Consider the following 18,554-nt stretch of genomic DNA (forward strand, 5'->3'; position numbering starts at 1 on the left):
TTGACAGTATTTTGCTGTTTCCTCTACAAAGTGATTTAGAATTGCCTTGGCATCCTAAAGCCATTCTATCAATTCTGTGACTACCTTATCAACCCTCCTTCTGCAGTTTTGTTGCTATCCCTCATACATTAACTGTTTGTATACACTTACTCTCGTGATGCATTACAAACTGGGCATTGTCTCCTGAAATAGACCTTACTTTGGCTTGACAGTGGTCTGGCATATCCTTCCGTGAGGGCCTCCCAAGAATTATGTAGCTGGGACTCTACCCATCAGAATGAGAAGGACAACAACATATTTGGGAGTTATGTACTTATCATAACTAGGTATATATGTTGTCCATTCTCATTCTTCCTCACCTTCCCTCCCAGCCATCCCCCAGCCTTATATTTCTAGAAGGATATTGGACAGTATGGGAACCTTGGGTTCCTAGAGTTTTACTCAAAATTCCTTCTTTTCTGTCCTGTCTTTATACATCAATAGACATAGGGAGCAAATTCGATCTGAGGAGTTACAGGTGGAGTGTTTCATTATGGGAAGAGGGAGGACCTTGAGATTAGAGTCTGGAGTCTGGAAAATATGTCCAAGACCGATCTGAGGATCAGATCCCTAACCCATCAGTGAGGAAGAATGAGAATGGACAATGGATATACCTAGTTATGGTAAGTACATAACTCCTAATTTCTCCTGTTTCTAAATTTCATAGAAACTCTACCAATAAACCAGCCTTAGTTCACAGGCAATCTCACCCTCCTCCTAACCACAAAAAGGGTGTCAAGCAGGCCCACCTCCTCCTAACCACAAAAATGGTGGCAAGCAGCCCCCCCCCTTCCCCCTAAGGCTACTCAGACTTCAGGACCCCAGAAGTCTTCCTTTCCAGATAAACCATGTGCTGTCTGACTATCCTATTCTTCCAAGCCACTTTCCTCTTTCTCTTTCCCTCTGTCTCTCTGTCTCTCTCTCTCTCTCTCTTTCTGTTTGGCTACAAATTACTCAGGATTCCTAGGTTGTGTCCATTATTCACTAGAGGTATTTCATGGTGTCAAAATCTCTTTCCCTTTTTATGGGTATTCCTCAGCTCCCTCAGGAACAACTCCCTTTTTTTCCCAGAGGTACTTCGGGGTCTTTTGACTCAGAATGCTATTCAAGAGGTGCCTATGTTCCAAAGGGGGGCATGGATTTACTCCAGGATGTTTCTAGTACCCAGAATGGAGGGTACTTGGAGACCAATTCTAGACTTCTCTCATCTTAATGCTTTTCTGAAGGTGCCCACTTTTTAAATGTTGTCCCTTCAGACTTTGTTCCCTCTTGCTTCCTTAGGCTTTTATGATGTCTCTGAATCTCAAGGGTGATTATCTCCTTATTCAGACCCATCCCCTTTTCAGGAAGATTTTGCATTTCTATGTTGCTTCCTGGCATTTTAAGTTCTCTGCATTCCCCTTTGACCCTTCTATTGCTCCAAGGGTATTCACCAAATGCTTCGGTCGTGATTGCTTTTTGCAGGCTTCAAGGGATCCAGGTGTTTCCCTACTTGGGCGATCTACTGTTTCAAGCATTCTGTCCACAGATCCTGTTGCAAAAGTCCATTTTACCATTTCTCTTCAGAGCCTGGGGTTTACAGTAAACTTCAAAAAAGTCTTCTCTGACTCCTTCTCAGGACCATGTTTTCCTGCATTGCACGATTCACCTGGTGCCTTTGCTGGTATCCCTGCCTCCTTCAAAGGCCTTGACCTTCAGCTTTTTTTCAAATTCTTCTTTCTCTGGGTTCCATTACAGTAAGGGAGCTTTTGAGAGCTCTGGGTTTCATGGTAACCACCATCCCTATGCTCCCTCTGGCCAAACTTCATATGAGGAAGTTTCAGTGGTTTCTGAAGTCAGTTTGGCTTCAGCATGATCATCGCCTAGAATTTGTAGTTCCATTTCTACTTTCTCTCAAGAAGGAACTCCAATGGTGAATTCAGCAGTTGTCCTTAAATCCAGGACTCCCTTTTCACCCCCCTCTTACCTCTCAGGAGCTGTTCACAGGTGCTTCAGAAGTGGGATGGGGAGCAGTTTTTGGCTCCCTAAAGGTGCAGGGGGTCTGATCTTCTCTTCAACAGGAGGAGGACACCAGTGTTAGACACAAGAGCCCTTCTGCTAGCTCTTCAGGATTTTCATTCTCTTTTTTCCCCTAGGACCTTTCAAGGTGTTTACAGACAACACCACAGTGATGCGGTTTGTAAACAAACAAGGGGAGAGCAAGATTTTATCTTCTTTGCTGGTTGACAGTGCTGGTATGGGATTTTGCTGTCCAGCATAAAGGTGGTTTACATTCCCTCAGGTTTAAACATTGTGCAGACATTCCGAATAGGTCTTTAACTCAATCCTTCAAATGGATGCTTCACATGGATGTGTTTCTGGACATTGTCCACTAGTGGTGTAATCCTCAAATAGATCTGTTTTCCTTCCCTCTGAACAGACAACTTCCTGTATTTTGTGCCAGAGTCCCAGGTTCTCTGGTATGGAAGATGGACGGCCTGCCTTTTTCTTAGAAGGGGATGTTTCTTTATGCTTTCCCTCTCCTTCCCCTCATTTTAAAAGTCCTGTTCAAAATTCAACAGGATGCCCTCAAAGTCTTGTTGATGACTCCCTTTTGGCCAAGACAGCATTGGTTCATTCTTCTTCTGTATTTAGCCAAGGGCAATCATCACTAGTTTCCTCACAGGGTGGACCTACTCACACAAGACAAGGGATCTCTCATCCATCCCCACCTGTTGACTCTTCAACTGACTCTGTGGGTGATAGGATTTTAATTCCACATAGACACCTTTATTTTCTGAGGACATGCTTAGGGTCCTGCAGGAGGCCAGGAAACCCAATACTAGGAAATCATACTTATCCAAATGGAAGAGGTTTTTCATTTGTTGTCATTCTCGTAACCTGGATGCCGTTTTTGTGGATGTTCCTTTGGTTCTCTCATATTTGTGTGAATTGCTCATTGCTGGGTTGGCTTATTCTTCTGTTAAGGCCCATGTATCAGCTATCGCTGCTTGTCAGCCTTTATCTCCTATTTTAGTTTTTGGTTTTGAAGCTAAAGAATTCCTAAAAGGCGTCCTTCATATTAGGCCTCCCTGGAAGCCTGTTCTTCCTCCTCTCTGGGATCTTAATTTTGTTTTCAAGAAACTGACTCTGGCTTCTTTTGAGCCTGCAGCTTCAGCTTCCTTGCAACATTGCTCTTGGAAGACTGTTCTTTTGTTAGTCCTTACTTCTGCCATACGGGTGACTGAGCTTCAAGCCCTTATGGCTTGTCCTCCTTTTTTGGTGTTTCATAAGGATAGAGTGTCCTTGTGTACTGATCCTTCTTTTATGCCCAAGGTGGTGAATTATTTGTCCTTTATTCAGTCAATTCATTCACCCACTTTTCTCCCTTCTCCACAATTTGCCAGTGAGAAGGTGCTTCACATGCTGGATGTGCATTGACAACGCAGATTAGATTTCCTAATAATTTTAGTCTTATACAAATACAATCATCTGCTTTCCTTTCATCCCAAGTCCTTGGGATTAGCTGTATCCAAGCAGAATGTTTTTTTCTTGAATCTCTGAAGCTATTTCTTTTTGTTATTCTTTTCATGGTAAGAGCCTTCCTTATTGTGTAAAAGCTGTTGTTTCTTCTGGTGCTTTTTCAAGGGTTTAGATGCTAACTCTTTTTAATTCTGTGCATACTTTTACAAAGCACTACAAGTTGGATGGAAATTCCAGAGCTAGAGCTAGAGCTTGGTTTGCTATGGCCATCCTTCATGGGTTCCTAGAGAGCTCTACTGGTCCTTCCTCCCAAGATTCTTTCTGAGCTTTGGTGCTCTCCCTAATTTTAATGAATACTGCAACAGTGAAATGAAAGGACATAGTACAGTTGTGTAAAAACTTATCATAACAGTAGATGCCCTTCTCTTCACTGTTGCAGTATTCACTTTCTCCATCCTCCACCGGTCCATTTATGTACTAGTTACCTCTTGGTTTTCTTTGGACTGATGTTCCTACTGGGACTTTCAGTTCTGAGGATGGTACATCCGGACGTCACTTTTATGCCCTATGCTACGCGAGGAGCATACACATGAAGTATGGTGTACCTTAAAGCAGCCTAAGGCTTTGGTATACTGGCCAGATGTTGGGCTGCCCTAGGCAGAATATCCCTAATGTTATGAATACTGCAACAGTGATGAGAAGGACATCTACCGTCATGGTAAGATTTTACATAACAGTACTTTAGGTTCTGAGACTTGCTTAAGTCAAAGTTTCTACCTTGTCAACTTGAGATTTTATCTCCCATGCCCTTCTGCTGTGGAAGGAGAATATCTTATTAGCTGCTCACTGTCTTCCTCCATTGCTTGTTCTTTAATGCACCTAACTTTGTAAAACTGTGTTACCAGTTCATAAATGGAAATAATAGCAGTGCCTGGTGTGTAGGTTGTAAAACCTGAACGGCCTTCTTACATCTTAGTGAGCACTGCTTTCTACTTGACATGTCAGTCAGCAGTTAAACTAGTATTAAATGAAGTAACCCAAACATCTAGTAAACAGTGTAAGTTTTTAATTTTGTGCAAGGAGTATACAGAAAACTGCACTTTGACTTGGATATTTTTACTGCAAAAAATAGCTACATATATCTGATGAAATAAGAACAGTTGTTATTAGTACAGTATAGTTAAATGTTTTGCCTTCCTACATCCATTTTCTTAGCTCTACAATGACCTGAATCTATACTATGATGCTCTAAAATCAAGTGAGGCTCAGCTGCGACAGAGCCACATTTCCCTAACGTCTCAGCTTCATCAGAAGGAACAGTTAATTGGGCAACTGCAACTGCAGCTTCAACAAGCCTTACAAAAACAGGCACAGCATACCACTACTGGTCAATTGGATATGGTGAGTCTCTCAATACATATTTATCTACTGTCAGTGTTGTTTTTGATTACCAAGAGCTAATGACTTATAAGTGTGATTCAGAACTTTACTAGACAAATTTCTGTTCCACTGTATAAGCAGGTAAGGTTTGCAAAACTGTAGCGTTAGTTTTAATGCAATTCCAATAATTACATAAATTTGTAAGGCAAGATATATATGCATTCCTAGCCACATACATTGTATTTGCCATTAGTAATAAGTAGTCTAGCTGGTTGGAGAATTGTAGACTATATTGTTTTTATTATTCTGGTGCTCATCAAAAATACATTGTTTCTATCTTTGTATTATTCTTTTTTTGCCATTTTCCAGTGGAAACAATTTATAAAGCAAAATGGAAGACTAAGCCATGTGATTCTGCCATTATTATGCTTCAAAGACTTGAGGTGACTTGCTTTGATTTTTTTAACTAAGGTTTGCAATTCTGTGGATGTCAGAACTCCTTGGACATCTGTTGGGTACATTTTCACATTTCTATGAGTGCAATTGGGGAATTCAAACTCATTGGTTGCCAGTCAGTCAGCTCTGTGTTAAGTCTGCAGTAACTTTCTTTGCTCATGACATTTGTTTTGTGGGAGGCTTCTGTTCCAGTGTCCTCTTTGCATCTGTTTTATGGCAGTTTCTTGCAGCAGTCTAATTGAATGGTAATGAGTGTGTGCTTTTTCAGTAGGCTGTTTTTATACTGCTCTTATAATGTGGAAGGAAAAGATATCTAGGTAGATACTCACTGTTTTCTCCACTGGGTGTTCCTTAATGCACCTAACATCTTGTAAAACTGTGTCACCAGTTCATAAATGGAAATAATAGCAGTGTCTGGTGTGTAGGTTGTAACAACTGTACTGTCTTCGTCCATGTTATTGAGCACTGCATTAAATGGGTTAATTCAAACAAACAATGTAAGTTTTTAATTTTGTGCAAGGAATACTGCATTTTGTGTGGTGCTGTCTGTGAAGTTTGAATTCCCATCTTGTTTTTTCTGCCTTTTTAATAGTCATAGAGGATGGTCGTCAACTATAGAATTCATTAGAAAAATAAAGGTTAGCCATGTTACAGAGGTGGAAACATGAAATTATGCTTTTGTAGTTGCTATCTAATTTACTGGGAGAATAAAACATGTTGCATTGGAGATTTCAGTGCATGGTTTGAAGAATTGATGGAGATGTATCTGCTTAATAAGAGCACCTATTTACTGGGCTAAATACTACAAACAGAGGTGAGCAAGTTAAAATTGAGGAAATATGATCGTCCGAAGGTATAGAACAATTCAACATTTTATTTTTCAAAGAGCTGGTTTCAGTTGCAGAGATTTTTTGTAGCAGAATTTTTTGGGTCAGCTGCAATTGACACACTGTTCACATGTCCTGTTTGTGGAGAAAAATGATTAAACAGCTGTAGCTTAGTTAAAGTGAGGTGGGAAAGATATTGAAAACTGATATAACTAGTGGTAGGGCTTTTTAAATGTGGAGATGTGTTTGTACTGCTTTCCACCAAGAAAATTAAAAAAAAAACACCACCACCAAAACCAGGATAAGTATATTATGACATTGAAACAGAAGTAGATCTAAGTGGGATACTTTTGTTGCTGAATAAGACATCCTTAAAAAAGGGCAAGAACAGTCCCTGTGATAGAAAATGACAAAGCAGAAATGTTTAAACAAAAAGTGATTTTGACTTGGATATTACTGTATTCACATTGTAGTAAAAAACATAAGTGGAGTCGTGAGAACAAAGTCCTCACAGTTTCAGAGAACAAGACTAGAGAGGAGAAAGGTTTTAAAGAAACCGTATCTTCAGTTTGGAAATGCATCTCTGGAAAGACTGCAAGAACTGCTTTGTAGTTCAGGAAACAGACTGACAGTATTTTTGTTGTGAATAAGATTATTGACAGTTGTGATGTTTGCTTGAGGTATAAGAGTCCTAAACCTAAGCCCGTTGTTGACATGTCTCTGGTTTCCAAGTGCAGTGAAATCAGTTGGTATGGAATAGCATGCACTTACATAAACTTGCACCTGGTACCTTCATATCATTTATCAATGTACATGTCTGAGTGCCAGATAATTTGTGAAGACACACAGACCACTGGAAATTGAGAAAAATCTACTAGTGAATGTGAGAAGGAAATGATACATCAGTGTCTGTTGGCAAAAATGATCAGGCAGAATGTCCCGATGAAGTCATTCTCAGCTTGTGAAAGGACACAGACCAAATCTTCTTTCTCTTCTGAATAATAGGTTGCCTCATCTAGACAGGACCACAAAGAGCATGGCAATGGAAGAACATATTTCAGCATTGCATGCATCAAGGAGAGGCTGAATGTTGTGGCAAAATTCAGGGAGCAGTACAAAAAACACTTGGTACCAGCAATTAAAGGATCAGTATGAGAAACAAGGTGTACTACAAAATGTCTGACTGCAGAGTGGAAAGGCCACAGAGTCTTCACTGACCAGAATGGATATATGCTATTTGCGAGGCATAAAGATATTTCTATAAGAGTGTATCATTTTATTTATTTATTTTTTTTAATTGGGTGAGTGGCCTGGTACAAGAACTTTTTCAGCCACAATTCAGGCTGCATGGCAGACGCAAATGAAAAGTAATAACTGCTTACATAAAAAAACTTTTTCCCAGGCTGCATAAAATCAAGAATGTAGCAAGGGCCAATAACTCAATTAAAATTGTACTGATGAGGTGGGATACTTAATGAAAATAAAAACAAAGATGTAAAAAATTGAAATGAAGTTGAGATGAAAAATTCTGAAGTGAGTAGGAAAGAGTCTGATTCCAAAGGACTGAAGCAGCCACTGGTGATGCAGCAAGGTAGTGACCATTGTTTTAAAGGTCAAGTGTAAGATCTGTGGACAGAGGAAAAAGAGGTACATCAAACAGCTGCTATTTTAGGGCAGGGTGGTAAATGTTCAAGAAAATAGTGACTGTTGAATCCACGTGCATAATTTTAACTTTTTTCCCCATTATTGGGGGGGGGGGGGTATACAGCTTCCTTTGTTTGAAACTTTTACAGCAGCATCTGTTTTGTCGGATATGTTGCATATGTTTATAACAGATTTTTGAAGCAGTATCTGCATTTATAGCAATGAATGAGTGCTTTTTGCTACCATTTAGACTGTGGACTGTGTATATGTGTCTCTGGTGAAGCCTCTGCAGCTCAGATGTCGGAGAGAGTTAAGTCCTATGGACTTGAAAAGAAAAATCAACTTCTTTCTTCAGCCTTTTTACTGTGTGCCTAAAATACACGCCTGTTACAAGCTTAACTGATGATGTGAAGTGACAGAAACAGCTGTACTCACTAGTAGAGTGAACGGAATGCTCTCTGGTATCACCCACATTGGGCTTGGGTTTTGTACCACATATTATATGTTACATTAGAGGTGCACACTGATGACAGTGTTATGCTTAAGAGTAGTAGGCTTTTTTCAGTAATGGCTAATGCTCTCTGTCTAGTAATTTCCTGAGCTCTTGAGCAGATAGATGTACTAATACATATCATTTCTTGCACTGTTATATATTTTCTTTTAAATTTAATGTTTTCTCCAGTAGTTCCCACTCCATTTATTATGCAAACTAATGCATATGCACTGCATAATATTATGTAGTTTTGTAATCTCTTGATAGGTAATGATTAAAAAAAATCCCTTGAGCCTGTCTGTCAAAATGTATTGATAATCACACCTCTCTGTACATCATTTTCTATTTAGTACTTCTCATGCTAGCTCTCTTGCTGTGTTTGCAGGTAATTATTTTGCAAAAAAAAAATTTTTATCGCAACAGCAAACTGATATATTACTGAAATGTAGAAGATATAAAAATACGCATGCTTATTACTTGCAATAAGGGATTTTTCTTTTGTAGCTTATTTCTTATGTAATTTATTGCATTACAGCATACTGCATTTCTCACTGTGTCACAACATATTTCTACATTTCATAAATAACATAACTTCTCCAAAAGATTTCACATTTGGTGAGAGTGGGGTTTCTGGTAGTCTAATGGTTAAGCTTTTATGCTGTATATCTGTCTCTCTGATTGCATTGTTCCCAAAAATTGTGTTAGAAAAAGAATGAGAAACTGCCAGGTTTGTAACTAATATATATTTTTTTTACTTATTAAGATGCACATCAGCTAAAATCCTTTAACTAGAGGGGACCAAAATCCCTCAGGTATATCTGTCTTTTGCAATTTACTTGACTTAGCAGAAATATCTGGAATTACTGTGTGAGACCTTGAAAAGCAGCATGGTAGCTGTAACAGCAGTGCACTAAACTGTGTCAGCAAGATAGAATAGTAGAAAAAATTAGAACTGTACTACTGAATTTTCTTTTGAAGCGGTTACATTTTTCCACACTGACATTTAAGTAAATAAATTTTAGTGATTCAGACCACAGGTTTTTGGCTTTTAGTCATATGCATCTTGTATGCTATAGTTTACTGTATATCATTGAACCTTGCAGATTTTCAGCTATTGGATTCAGGGAACCTTTGAGTTTTGATGCAAAGTATAAATCCAAAATGTGTTTGTATGTAAAGGAGTTGTAACTGCTTATAGTCTGCATAACATATTTATTTCTTATTTTATGGAGTTTTGTGAATAAAGACGCGGAAAACATTATCTGATATTGTCAGTTTTTCATCTCATCCTCGCATATGGGTCCAGATCAGATCCATCGGATCCAACTCGGCCGTTAGCAAGCTTGTGGCAACCAAAAAGCTCATGGATACCTCCACTTATCCACAGTGCATCTCTCTCCATTGTCTCAGATCTCATTTGCCGCTTTGCAAAGATGTGGTCCGATCAGCTAGCTGTTGGTGTCAGGTCATACATTTATAAGTATTTTTCTCTAATAATCTATATTTCCTCATTTTTGTCTGAAATTTACCTTTCTCTCTGTCTTGTAGCTTAGAACCCTTTTTTTTAAAAGTAACCGCATTTTTATTCAGTTTACTTCTCTTATCCCTTTCTTTCCCACCAGTAACTGTTTTTTATAGGTTACTCTCCTTTCCCCGTTACCATTTAGGTAACTCTTCAACTACTATTGTTAGTAGTTTTTCCCCTTCTGTCCAAAAAAAAAATATATATATATCTTTCTGCTGTTCCCTTTTTTCAGTGTGTGTGTGTGTGTCTGTGTGAGCATTTGTTTGAGTGATTCTTCTGTCTTCCTCTTTTCATTATGATAAAGAAACAAGAGAAATCATCAGGTTTCAAAAACTGTTCTAAGTGCGGGCATAAAATCCCCATCACAGACTCGCACTGTCTATGTGTATACTGCCTTGGGCCCCTTCACTTACAAGAGGATTGTGCTATATGCCATTCTTTTAATCTTAGATGTTTAGTTGAACATAAAAACAAGCTCATTCTAAGGGGTATGTTGCCTTCAGATTTTGGAGAAACTGTTTCTGGAGGAAAAGAAAAATCAGGTTTGGCCTCTAAATTGAAATCAGCTCATTCAAGGCCAGCTTCTTGTTTGTCCTCTAGGTCCATGAACAAAGTTAAGAAGAGACTCCCTTCGGTGCCAAAAGATGTCTTGGAGCTGAAACCAAAAACTTTGAAATCTTCAAATTCTGATGAGTATGTGATCTGATTGGAGACCTTGGCTCCAACATCTGCTCTATTGGATCGGACTTTTTCAGCTCTGATCTTATCTGGTTGATGTCGGATCCGTCATCCAGTCCTTTTAAGCCGATTTTGACATTACCAAGGACTCGGTACTCTCCGTCTTATGACCTGGTTCCATTGAGGGTACCGTCTCCCTTTCTTTTGAGACCTAGATCCCTTTCTGCCTCGTCCTCCCATTCAAATGGGAGTCTAACTGGAGATGATGTGGAACGGATGGCGCAGAAGACTTTGTGGGCACAGGGAATCACAAAGTCTTCCTTGACCTCGACCCTTAAGGTTTCAGGCCAGTCCAAACCATCCGCTCCCCTTCTTTTTCTTCCTCTGACTTCAGGGCAAGCTTCAGAGTTATTGGATCCGATACGCCGGGTGCCTTTTACCTCTGATCTGAAGATGTACTTTCTTCAGATCAGACTTTTGCTCGGAGCTCATCGGCTTTTTCAGAGCCAGAGAGTTCTCAGAGCCATAGCAAACTTCGCGTGCGCTCGACTCCCAGGTCTTTGGTGGAGTCTATGCTCCTCGGGGCTACAGCGAAGGTGAGCTAGGCTCCGACTTCAACTCCAGGTGAGCCGACTTCTAGACTGGAGGGAACCCCATCCTGGAAACAATGTTTATCGGAGCCGGAGACCTCGTCCATTCAGGGGCAGTCAGATTTTGGGGCCTTGGAGAGGGCCGTAGCTGACACTGCATCTAGGAAGTCACTTGCCCCCCTCTGATCCACTATCCCAACAAGATGCCTTGCCTGCCTCTTTTTATCACCAGATTCCACAGGGACTGCGAGACCACAGGCACCAGGACACCACATCCCCCGACTCTTCTGATACCTCCCCAGATTACCCCACTGAAGAGGTCCCTAGGAAGAGATTATTCAAGAGGAAGCATTTGGACTCCACGGAGGAGTCAGCCACTGAAACACTGACCTCGATTAGGGTGAAGGATCCCCACAGTCACCCCCCTGAAGTAGTTTCCTTGAGGAGTCGGTGTATCTGGCTGCCTTTGGTTTTCTCCCATCTACCTCCGGGATGACTCCGCCTACCGATGAGCTCATAGGTTTGATCTCACGATGGGCATGGGACACCCCACATTCTATTGAGCCTGTTCCCAGGAGACCAAATCACTGCTCCCTTGGATAAGGTTTTCTGGGCAAAAAGGGTTGCAGTAGATGCCATGGTTGCGGCAGCAGCAGCCAAGAAGGAACTCTCCGAGGAGAGTTTAGCTATGCATCCTCCTAATAAGGACTCCAGGGGGATGGCTAGATGTGGGAAGCATGTCTTCTCATCTGCAACTTTTGCCTTATGGTCACTGAATTATCTTTCACATTGTACCAAATTGCAAAGGGATCAGATCAAGGAGCTTTCAGACACCCTTGAAGGAGCAGTAGCTGTGGGTGCTGAAGAGAAAGTACCTTCCCAGGTAGCCACCTTACATTCAGTAACCAACTTGTCCTTGAGGCTCATACCACATGCAGCCAAAGGGACGAGCAGAGTGGCGGGTTCTGGCATCTCGATGAGGAGCATGGTTGGATGCACCTTTGAAATTTTACGGAACCTTTTAAGTCTTGGTTTGTCAATGCCCAGTTTGACGGCATGTCCCGTTTTGGTCTCAAAGTCAAAGATACGCTATCCAGGTGTGAGGAAGTAGGTAAGACTCTATTTGCTATGGGCATACATTTTTCAGCTCCTCAGAGACAAAGGTCATAGAGGGAGTGGAAAAACGTGGTTCAAAAATTCTCAAGGGTCCTACCAAGACACACGTGGTGAGTTTTCCCCCCAGAAGCAGAGGGGGAGTCAATAATGGAAGACATCACCCTTGAGGCAGAGGAGGTCATCAAAACCAAGGTTCTTGGGAATCTTTCTTCAGGAAGCCTTTTCAGTGCTCCTGAAAGAGGCCCGATTGTCCACTCTTTAGGCAATCGGGAGTCAACTATCCCTGCACTGGAGAGCCTAGCAAAAGATAACTTCTGATATGTGGGTGCAGAGGATAATATCCAGAGGTTACCAAATTCCCTTTTCCTAACAACCCCCTCCAGTCAGAAAAATCCCAGACATTCCTCCCAAAGTGATCAAGCAGTCATTCAAATTCAGAAACTGCTAGAAAAGACAGTCTTCTAAGAGGTCTCCTGAGATCAGAGAGGGTTTAGAACTTCAAAATGTTCAATGTAGAAAAAAAACAAGAAGAATAGCAGCCCTCAAAGCACAGGACCCGGATTCCAATAATAAAAGTATTGATAACCAAATGGTTAAACCCAACTTTATTGCACAAAATAAAATAATAAAATGATAAAAGTTAAGCGCTTTCTCTCGGTCAGTACTGAGCTTCCTCAGAACAAATGGCAAATAACCATCAAGTCAGTCATTAAATAATCGTTGATAATCACATGGCTCTTCTTCTCAAATCACCATTTAAAGTGGTACAATGTGTTAATGGTGAATACATGAACAACATAGTATAAAGTCCATAAATAATTAATAGTACAAACCTAAATACTAATAAATTATTTAACAATGTATAACCTGTTAAACCAATAACGTGTATAAAACCACCTATTAAAACAGTCCTATAGTTCGGACGGTCACAAATCATAGTGACAGGTAACATCACCCTTCCTACCTTAAAAAGCTTAAAAACTGTTGTGCAGACTGGGTGGTGGTATAGTAGAAAAATGCATCCCGTCCTGCAAATGCCAGAACATCCTTGAACAAATAGTATCCATATTTAATAAAAAACTATTAGATCACCGTAATTAATAATCAATAATAAATATAATATCAATAAATAAAATATAATAAGTTAAAATAAATTGTAATAAATTCATAAAGGGTTTAGAACTTACTTAAGGTTCTTTTTGGTTCCAAAGAAAACTGGACTGGAGACCAATCCTGGATCTCAGCAGATTGAACAAGTCAATTTGATGGTACAAGTATTGAATGGTCATGGAGCATTCCATACTTCCGTTTCTGGAACAGGACAATTGGAAGTGCTGTATAGTTCTTCAGGATGTGTACTGCCACATAAAAATGGACAGATGCTCCAGAAGATACCTACGCTTCTGGCTAGGAGCCACTCATTGCCAGTTCTGACAACTGCCCTTTAGTCTCACCACTGCCCCCAGAGTGTTCACCAAATGCATGGCAGTGGTTGTGGCTCACCTGAGACAACAAGGATTCCGGGTGTTTATTTAGACAACTGGCTCATATCCACCCCGACCAGGCATCTACTTGTTCACACAAGAGACTCTGTAATTCAGCTTTGTTCAGAACTAGGCATAACCATAAATCACTAAAAATCTCATCTGAAACCTGCTTAAATGTTAGAGTTTATAAGAGCACTGTTGGACACCAAGCAGATAACTGCCAGACTTCCTCCTTCCAGGGTCTTAACAATCAAGAGACAAACTTCAAGCTTAATCAGAAACAAGAAGGTGGCACTACATCATGTTCTGTACGCCTTAGGATTTATTGCTGCAGCAATCGTATTAATCCCTCTCACCAGGTATCATATGTGAATTCTGCAGTAGCTTTTGGATTCTCAATGGTCAGTAATTTGTCAACCAATGTCTCATCAGAATCTCATAATGAACGTATGCAAAAAAGATATCTCCTGGTGGATTTGCTCAGAACAGCTGATTCAAGGTGGACTGTTTGTTCTCCCTCAACCACAGGCTACGGTGACAACGGATGCTTCCCATGTTGGGGGGGGGGGTATAAACTGGGGAAGACTGTCCAATGTACCTGGTGCACAAACGAGGCCAAGCTCCACATAAACATCCTGGAGATAAGGGTGGTGCTTCTAGGATTGCAGGCATTTCGGACTGTTCTTCCTGTGGGAACGGTAGCGATTCAGTCAGGCTACTTGACAGTAGTATGGTACATAAACAAGGAGGGACCAGATCCTACTCTCTATGTCGAGAAGCGCTCAGGGTGTGGCAGTGGGTGATCTCATCCAACCACTTTCTGAAAGCATTGCACATTCTGGGAAGGTCCAGCGTCATAGCCGACATGTTGAGCAGAGCCATCCTCATGCCTCACGACTGATCTCTCAACCAGAATGTAGCAAAGAGCATTTTCCACAAGTGGGCCAGCCTTGCCGCAATCTCTTTGCCTCTCCACTAAACAACAAATGCAGCAGCTTCTTCATCCTAATTCCCCCACTGAGGTAGTCCCCAAGGGATGCTTTAATACACAATTGGCCTCCTGGACTATTGTATGCATTTATCCCCATTTAGTTGATTCCCAGATTCCTTCAGAAAGCTAGCAGGTTGAAGAGTACAGTAATCCTCATTGCCCCATATTGGCCTAACAAATCCGGTTTCCCTTCCTCTGGCTTCATCTACTAAGGAAGCCCTGGATTCTGGAACCCCTTCCGGGTCTACTGTCACACCCAACAGGAATGCTTCACCCCAACCTTCACAACCTCAGGCTGACAGCTTGGATCCCCAAATTCCGTTGATTGCCAGACGACCCATACTTTCCTCTCCACTCCGTCGTATTCTGATATGCTGCCATAAGTCATCTACTCAAAAACTATATAGGAGCAAATGGAAGAGGTTTGTGATGTGGGCACAACAACACAATATGGATCCATCACATCTCCCATTCACTTCATTCTGTAATTTTTGGCCCACTTTTTCAGTAACACAACTGCAGCATCTACAGTTAGCAGCCATTTCAAATTTTCACATTGGGGTAAACAACTTATCCTTAATTTCCCACAAACTTTGCAAAGCCTTCTTAAAAGGGACCATGTTGTTAAAACCTCCACACAAGGATCCTCCTCCTCCTTGTGATCTGAATATGGTTATATACCTTATTGTTCAACCACCTTACAAAGCTGCAGCATCCTGTGATAATAAGTTGCTTTCATGGAAAACTCTCTTTTTGGTGGCAACCACCTTTCAAACCTGCAGCATCTTGTGATATTAAGTTGCTTTCATGGAAAACTCTCTTTTTGGTGGCTATCACATCAGCAAGATGGATATCGGAAATTCAGGCTCTCTATCACACACACACACACACACACACACACACACACACACACACACACACACACACACACACACACACACACATCTTCCACTTTCTCTTATTCCCTTCTGTTAGCATATAGTATCCATAACTGATCAATACTGTGTGTTTGTTAATTTAAACTATGACCACAGTAACCTACTGATACAAGGTTATCCTGTTTTTCCACCTGAGAAATTAAGAAATGACTTACAGTTTCAGAGCAGTCCTTGGTCAATTGTGATTGTTTCTTAACACATACTTGTCTTTGCTTTGTGATTGTTTCCAGCCCCCTCATACGAGCAACTAACAGGGTCTCTACCGCAGCTCCCCACCCTGCCCCCTATTCCCTCCCACCCCCAGTGGTCCCACCTTTATTGCACTCAAACCCCTCCCATCTTTCCAATAGCCAACCACAGCACTAACCCAACACTACCTCCTCCATCTTCCCACTACTTGTCATACCTCCTCAACTAACATGTACAAGCATACCTTTCCTATGCTCACTGCATACACTCTCCTTGTATATCTTACATCCTACCAAAGCTCCATCATTCCCCCACTCAACCAGTATTACTACTCACACCACCACTCATGTCTCACCCACACTCAGCTCCCCTCCCACCAGCTCAAGAACCATCCCTATGCACCCCCCACATATTCTACCAACTATATTTCTCAAACATAAAGCATCCCTACAACTTAACATAGTAGCCCTCCCACCATACCTATTACCCACAGAGCACAATCATAAAGTTTCCCTTATAAACAAACACATTCAAAAACTGAGATAACTAATAATCTCATGCATATCAAAACTAGCCCTAAGTGGAGACATCCACCCCAACCCTGGCCCTACCATCTCCAACCCCAATCCTCATAATCAGACTAGAAACCACAACTTCTCCCATATTACAGCCAATAGAAAGCCAAGTGACTTCCTTCTGCTAAGCCTAAATATTAGAAGTATATCCAACAAAGTCCATGAACTCCATGCCACCATAGACTTGTACTCCCCAGATATAGTAATCCTGACAGAAACCTGGCTAAAACCTCACATTACCAGCGAGCAAATACTCCCTACAGGTTACGGCATACTAAGAGTAGACCGGCTAAACAAAAAAGGAGGTGGTGTAGCTATAATATTTAAACAGCATCTAAACATCCAAATCTTAAAATCATCAGCTCCACAAATAGGCAATGAAGAAGAAATATATACCAACCTCAAAATTAACCAAAACAAAACCATCAACTTAATTTGATGCTACTTCCAACCTGGCCAAAACATCCCTCCACTAAGAAAACCTCCTCAGCTGGTCTACCCACCAACTCCCCCAAAAACTATCATCTTAGGTGATTTCAATATTGACTGGCAATCCTGTTCTGGCAACAATCCAACCCATCATGTACACCTTCATGGCTTCACCCAACTAGTCCAGTCACCAACCAGGATAAATAAAAACTCCAGCAAGCACACTACCCTGGATTGGATACTAGTCAGTAAGAGCCCCCAGTCATATATAACAGGCTGCTTATCAGATAGCCTCAGTGATCACTCCCCAACATTCCTACTCAAAAAATACCTATACCAAGCTAAACCTGTCATCTACCGTCAAATACGTAAAAAACTAAATTTTAACCCACTCACATTCATCTCATCCCTCAAAGAATGTAACTGGCATCCTCTAAAGTACCTCAGTCTAGATGACGCAGTTGAATTTTTTAATACTACCTTCCTGAACATCCTTAATTACCATGCCCCCATAAGATTTTCTAGAACCAAAGCACAACCCTCCCCATGGCTACAGAAAACCACTAAGTCAGAAATGAAAAACAGGGATAAAGCCTGGGAGCACTGGTGCAAAACCAAAACCCCCTCAGCTAGACAGAAATTCCTAGAACTACGCAATAGAGTCAAAAAGCTAATAAAACAGGACAAATTCCAATATTACCAGTCTGCACTAGACTCCTCACAACACAGCCCCAAACAATTCTTGTCCTCCATAAACTCCATCCTCCACCCAGGTAAAGTCAGTACCCCTCCTCCTAACATCCCTCACTCCTCAGAAAATATTGCTACTTCATTCAACACACACTTCACCCAAGCCATACTATCACTAGCTAAACAACACAACCCCCCTCCCCTCCAACCCACACCTTCAACTAGTAATCTCCCCACTGCCTTCTCTTTTTCTCCTGTACCTACCTCCAACATAAAAAAAACTCTTAACTAAACTTAAACCCACCAAATTAGCAGCAGACAACCTCCCAAGTGAATACCTACAAATTGCAGCTGATGCCCTGGCCAACCCAGTGTCCATCTTGATTAACCGATCTCTGTCAGAAAGTTACGTTCCCACACTGTAGAAAGTATCACATATAATTCCCCTCCACAAAGGCGGACCCTCCGCAGAACTAACCATTTACCGCCCTATAGCTATTCTCTCTCCACTCTCCAAAATACTAGAGAGATGCATGCACTCTCAGGTCTCAGACTATCTCCTTACTAACAACATCCTTTCCAGTACTCAGCATGGTTTCCGACCAAACCATAGCACCACCACTGCCTTACTCTCCTTTACTAACACTATCCTTCAGCATAAAAACAATGGCTATCTCTCCTCTGCTACTTTCCTAGACCTATCTAAAGCATTTGACATGGTCCCACACAAACAACTTATCTCTGTCCTCAATAACCTATCCTTCTCACAATCAGTCACCAACTGGTTTCAGAGATACCTGTCTGACCGCCAACAATCTGTTGTATGGCAGAATGACATATCTCCCCAACTAACTGTCTCCATAGGGGTTCCCCAAGGATCCATCCTTGGACCCCTACTCTTCTCTGTTTATACCAATAATCTAGCCTCTGCCACCAAACATGGCACACTCATACAATATGCAGATGACTCGACCATCATCTGCTCAGCCCAGTCCCTACCCAAACTGCAAAAAGTCACACAGGAAGCCTTTTCCTCTGTTGAAAC

General features: G+C 41.3%; 1 protein-coding gene across 1 annotated transcript in view; it reads left to right on the forward strand.

Annotated features, from left to right (window-relative positions):
- Positions 1–18,554, forward strand: part of CNTLN (centlein) — a 3,122,808-nt gene that overhangs the window by 731,701 nt on the left and 2,372,553 nt on the right. The window contains exon 8 of the mRNA XM_044061293.1: positions 4,717–4,902. Coding sequence (XP_043917228.1) covers positions 4,717–4,902 — 186 coding nt within the window. The remainder of the gene's footprint in view (positions 1–4,716; positions 4,903–18,554) is intronic.

This window comes from Protopterus annectens, chromosome 2.part0 (genome assembly GCF_019279795.1).
Source record: "Protopterus annectens isolate FY-2018-M chromosome 2.part0, PAN1.0, whole genome shotgun sequence".
NCBI classification, from domain to species: domain Eukaryota; kingdom Metazoa; phylum Chordata; order Ceratodontiformes; family Protopteridae; genus Protopterus; species Protopterus annectens.